General features: G+C 47.1%; 1 protein-coding gene across 1 annotated transcript in view; it reads right to left on the reverse strand.

The window, feature by feature from the left end:
- The window catches only part of LOC144125787 (corticotropin-releasing factor receptor 1-like), a 175200-nt gene extending 170811 nt beyond the window's left edge, over nucleotides 1-4389 (reverse strand). Inside the window, exon 1 of the mRNA XM_077659494.1 lies at nucleotides 3862-4389. Within this exon, the coding sequence (XP_077515620.1) occupies nucleotides 3862-3979 (118 nt within the window). The 5' untranslated portion in view covers nucleotides 3980-4389. The remainder of the gene's footprint in view (nucleotides 1-3861) is intronic.
- Between the last annotated feature and the right edge of the window lie 414 nt (nucleotides 4390-4803).

Consider the following 4803-nt stretch of genomic DNA (forward strand, 5'->3'; position numbering starts at 1 on the left):
TCCCCGTCAGCCACACTTGCGCACGTTCACCAGCTTATTGGAGTCTTGTAGAAGTGTCTTGCTTCTTTCGGGCCCGGAAAGTTAGATCTGGTTCGTATTTAACAACCATCGAAGGTGCTCATGTGACACAGGTATCAGTGCTTGTGAAAAGCAGCTTTCTTAAATCACTTTAAGAAAATCTTGTTAAGGAGCTAGTCGCGTTCCATTTCACCAAAAGGCACGTACACGATTTGAAGACCTTGATCTAGATCAGCGATTCACCGCGCAGTTAAAACCCGGGTAGAAGCGGAGTCATACAGCTGGATTTTCTGGCGCATAAAAGCTCTTGAAGCTGAATTTGGGAAAAACGTCGAATCTTTAACACTGCTCTAGCCCTTATGCGAGGGTAGATATGCATTGCTTTCTCTCTCTCTCTTTCTTTATTTCTTTTTGCGGTGTAGAAAACTTAGCTCGTCTCATTTATATGCGAGTTGTGTGTGGAAGAGGCCGTTCCTCTACTTGAAAGAAAAAATCAAATGAAAATTGGTTGCTGGCGAAAGGAAAATGGCACAGTATCTGTCTCATATACCGTTGGACACCTGAACCACGCCGTAAGGGAAAGGATAAAGGAGGGACTGAGAGAAGAAGGGAATAAAGAGGTAATGGTGGGTTCCGGAATAATTTCGACCCCTTCGGGATCTTTAACGTGCACTGACATCGCACAGCACACGGGGCGCCTTTGCGTTTCGCCTCCATCGAAACGTGGCCGCCGCGGTCGAGTTCGAACCCGGGTACTTCGGATCAGTAGCCGAACGCGCTAACCACTGAGCCATTGGGGCGGGTTAACTGAGGTGTTATTTCATGACGCCAAAGCAAGTAGTGGAAGTCCACCGCTGATACCTCTGTCAGGATGTGTGCTGTCTGAAAACTACTAGTGCCATCTGTCGCCAGCAAAAATTAACATAAACTACCCCTTCCCAGCTGGAGTGCGGGCGTCACGCGTGCGAGTGACGGGAGCCCGCCACGCGAACGAGACGTCGCGATACAGCGCCCTGTTACAGGACACGGGACTCACAGGTAGCGGACACACGGTCACACGTGGGACACAGTTCCATGTGTCCCATAATCATGCGTTCCGTAATGGGACACACGATTTCAGGAGCTTAAGTTCGAGCCCCAACGGGTTTCGTGGAAGCACATACACTTGCGCGTCAATTTTTCTTTGTGCCCAACTCTGTCTTTAGGCAGGGGAAAAAATTGTTGGTTTTCTCTTGGCAGGACTTGGCTCCCGTCCAGAGCGACGTTTCTTCGATCTTGATCGCCGATATGACCTCGATAACCAAGCCATGGCAGGACAGTAGTTGCACATAGCACGCTGATCTTGTACCAAACCAAATGCACAAGTTAAAATAATTTCAAACTTGGCCGTAAAAGGAATTGAACTGCCGCAATCGAATGTGGACTTATAGTAGGATACAACTTAAAAAAGCAACGGTTGTTAACACTCGGCCACTGTTCGCGGCTTCCTGTATTACTCCGCTAGCCAATCACACCAATAAACAAAATCAACTTTTTAATGTTTGGCTTTATTATACAAATCATATGTAAATGTTGTAGAGCTTACGATTTTTTTTCCTTGGGGTTAGCTTCTTTTTAGGGAACTAGAAAAGTTTTAACAACGAACTACTTTTTTTGTCGTGTAGGAATTCTGCACGGCGGTCCTGAATCTGGGCGGAGCTTCCCTGCAGACTTAAGTTGTATCCGACTATAGTTCGACTTTCTTTACACATGGGCGAACACGTATGCGCCGGCGCACGCGCGTTATCGTTCCTTTTTTAGGTGTGAGGTCCAAAAATTCATCTTTTCTTTCTTTTAAACTTTTTCACTTTGTCGTCAACCGCTTCTAACTTGGAAATGACGGACTCGATTTCGAGAATGTGTAAATTTGAATTCAAAAAATGTTGAAGATAATTTTTTTCTTTTACCGCATTACTGCTTTCGTCAACGGATGAGTTCTTGTTTAAGCTCAAAAACAGTAGAACTTCTATCCATCTAAAAAAATATTTAAAAAGTTTCGGAGAGCGCCTTGATAACCTCGGACCATTCCCTATTTACTACTCGCCATAAAAACTCCCTATACTCCCTATAAAAAAGTATTAGGCTAAATTTTACAATGATGAACCGTTGGCGACGCCTTCACTGCAAAGCTCAATTTAATTCTGCTCAGACACTGCCTATGTTTTCGTTGTGATGCTGTCCGTCCTGTCCGCGTGGCCTAATGGATAAGGCGTCACTTCGGATCAGAAGATTGCAGGTTCGAGTCCTGTCGTGGACGAGTATTTCTTTTATGCTCCCAGATCTTTTTACTTAATAATACCTTATTGCGTAGAAAATTTTCAGCAAATCATTGAACGAGTATTAAAGCAAATTCATGTCTCTGTTCCACTGGGCTAAAACACCACATACTAATTGAAAAATAATAATAATAATAATTGGTTTTTGGGGGAAAGGAAATGGCGCAGTATCTGTCTCATATATCGTTGGACGCCTGAATCGCGCCGTAAGGGAAGGGATAAAAAAGGGAGTGAAAGAAGAAAGGAAGAAGAGGTGCCGTAGTGGAGGGCTCCGGAATAATTTCGACCACCTGGGGATCTTTAACGTGCACTGACATCGCACAGCACACGGGCGCCTTAGCGTTTTTCCTCCATAAAAACGCAGCCGCCGCGGTCGGGTTCGAACCCGGGAACTCCGGATCAGTAGTCGAGCGCCCTAACCACTGAACCACCGCGGCGGGGCTAATTGAAAAATGCAGAAATATATTATCGTGTGCTGTTAAAGCGGCGATTAAACGTCTTGATTTTTTTTCTTTTGGAAAAAAATGCTCTCAAAAAAACAGCATTCACTCTTGCCCCACTTACCATCTCCCATTTTTAATCGTCATCAATAGGTCTTCTATCCTTCGTATCCGCTCGTAATCGAGCCACGTGCTTCGTTGTAAGACAACTCATCATGCTGCTTCATTACGCCCATAAGTTACGCTGGTGTGGACTCGCATCATCATCTCAGAACAATACTGTGTTCCTCCCTTTCATCTCCTTTTCCGCATCGCACATCTTTGTATGTAAACTTAACGCTTGAGTGAGCGAAAGGTTCCATTCAACTCGAATGCAGGTCAAAGAAGTGTGTGGTTCCTTCCAAACAAATTTTAAGTGCATAAAAACAATTTCACAGCACTGACTATCATTTATTTCCAGGTTGATTTTTATACCCAAGACCTAGCGTGGCTTGCTGTACTTCGGCCTCAGATCCCAACAGGTAAGCTGCTGCTACACCCAGAAACGACAGCCTGTTGAGCTAATCGATTACGATACCCTTTAAAAACATTTTTAGAAAATACATATATAGAATATGAGCTTCATTCTTCTTTAAGCATTCTTGAGACTATTCGGGTCAGTGCGCCGACAGGGCTCTCAAGAAAACATTCTCACCTGAACAGACAACTTGCCAATAGTGACAAAAAAATAAAGAAAAGTAAGGGGGGGGGGGGGTGTTCAAAGTATTTCTTTAATTTATTGCTCCTCTGTATAGGACTTCATAAAGAGAGTGGCTCATTTAGCGTCACCTCTACCTGGTTTTTCTTGCTGTTATTATTAGTGTTACCTTTTCTTGCTCTGCATGTGAATATCACTTGATAAGGTTTTGATGGTAAAATTATTCTGTACTATTTGGCACATGGGCCCAGTGCAGTGGTTTATGCAACCCACCCAAGCTCGCAGGAAAGTTTTCTTTGGCCTTCATTTTCTGCGCAAAAAGGCACAAAAGGAGATTAAGGAAAAATAAATTGGGTCACCGACAAATGTAACTGAAAGTCGGTAGACATACCTGCGCCGGCGCCGACTTGAGCAATGTTGTTGTACATCTCTCTACAGCGTTCATGTTCGTCCACAGTGGACGTCGCCGACGAGCCGTTCGCACCCCCGACGGACACCGACGGATGCATGGCCGGGCTCGACCGGACACTCACAAAGCAGTTCGCCGCAAACTCCGGCCGCACTTTTAAACCGCGCGCCGACAATCTTCCCAATATCTGGCTCACAAAAGCTTCACTACGTGCAATAACTTTGGGGCGAAATTACTCGTGGAAATTGAAGAGTCCAGGATCAAGTTCGTCGAGAGGAGACAGAGGATAAAGATAGGGAACACCGGAGAGAACAAAGTTGAGTCCGAACTCTTTGGGCCGCTGAGCGGGAACGGCGGCACAGAAACGGGAGCGCGGGAACTCCTGCCGGAGCGGCCGGCTCGGCGCCCAATCAGAACGCGTACTGAGAGAAAACTCAGGTGGCTCCGGGGTGCGAGCCCGCGAGGAGCCGGGGTCCGGCTCCGGGGCGCAGCGCTGGCTCCGTCGGAGGAGGAGGGAAACGATGGTGGGGGCGCTGCGCCCGCGGTTCTTAGCGGCGGCGCCGCCGTCCGCGTAGTGCGAGCCCTTTCCCTCTTCCGGCCAGAGAAAGAGAGGAAGAGTTGGCTGCGCGCGAGAAAAAAGCGCGCCAAGGCATGCGCGCGCGAACGCGTTGACAAAAGGCGCGGTGGTCGACAAAGAAAGATGCCGCGGTGAACGAGGACTTTCGCGTCGGCCTTGAGGAAGAGGGCGGAAGAAATTGTGCTGCTGCTGACGCCGCTGCCATTGGGGCCTGTGCTGCCAGTGGTAGGCAGGAAAACGGATCCTTTCGTTGGAAATCTCCGCTCGCAGCGCGAATAGTTTGGAGTGGACTAGTCCCTTTTTTTCTGTATTATTTCTCTTTTTTTCTTTGTAAGGTCAGATTGGGG

Source organism: Amblyomma americanum, chromosome 3, assembly GCF_052857255.1.
Source record: "Amblyomma americanum isolate KBUSLIRL-KWMA chromosome 3, ASM5285725v1, whole genome shotgun sequence".
Taxonomy (NCBI): Eukaryota; Metazoa; Arthropoda; class Arachnida; order Ixodida; family Ixodidae; genus Amblyomma; species Amblyomma americanum.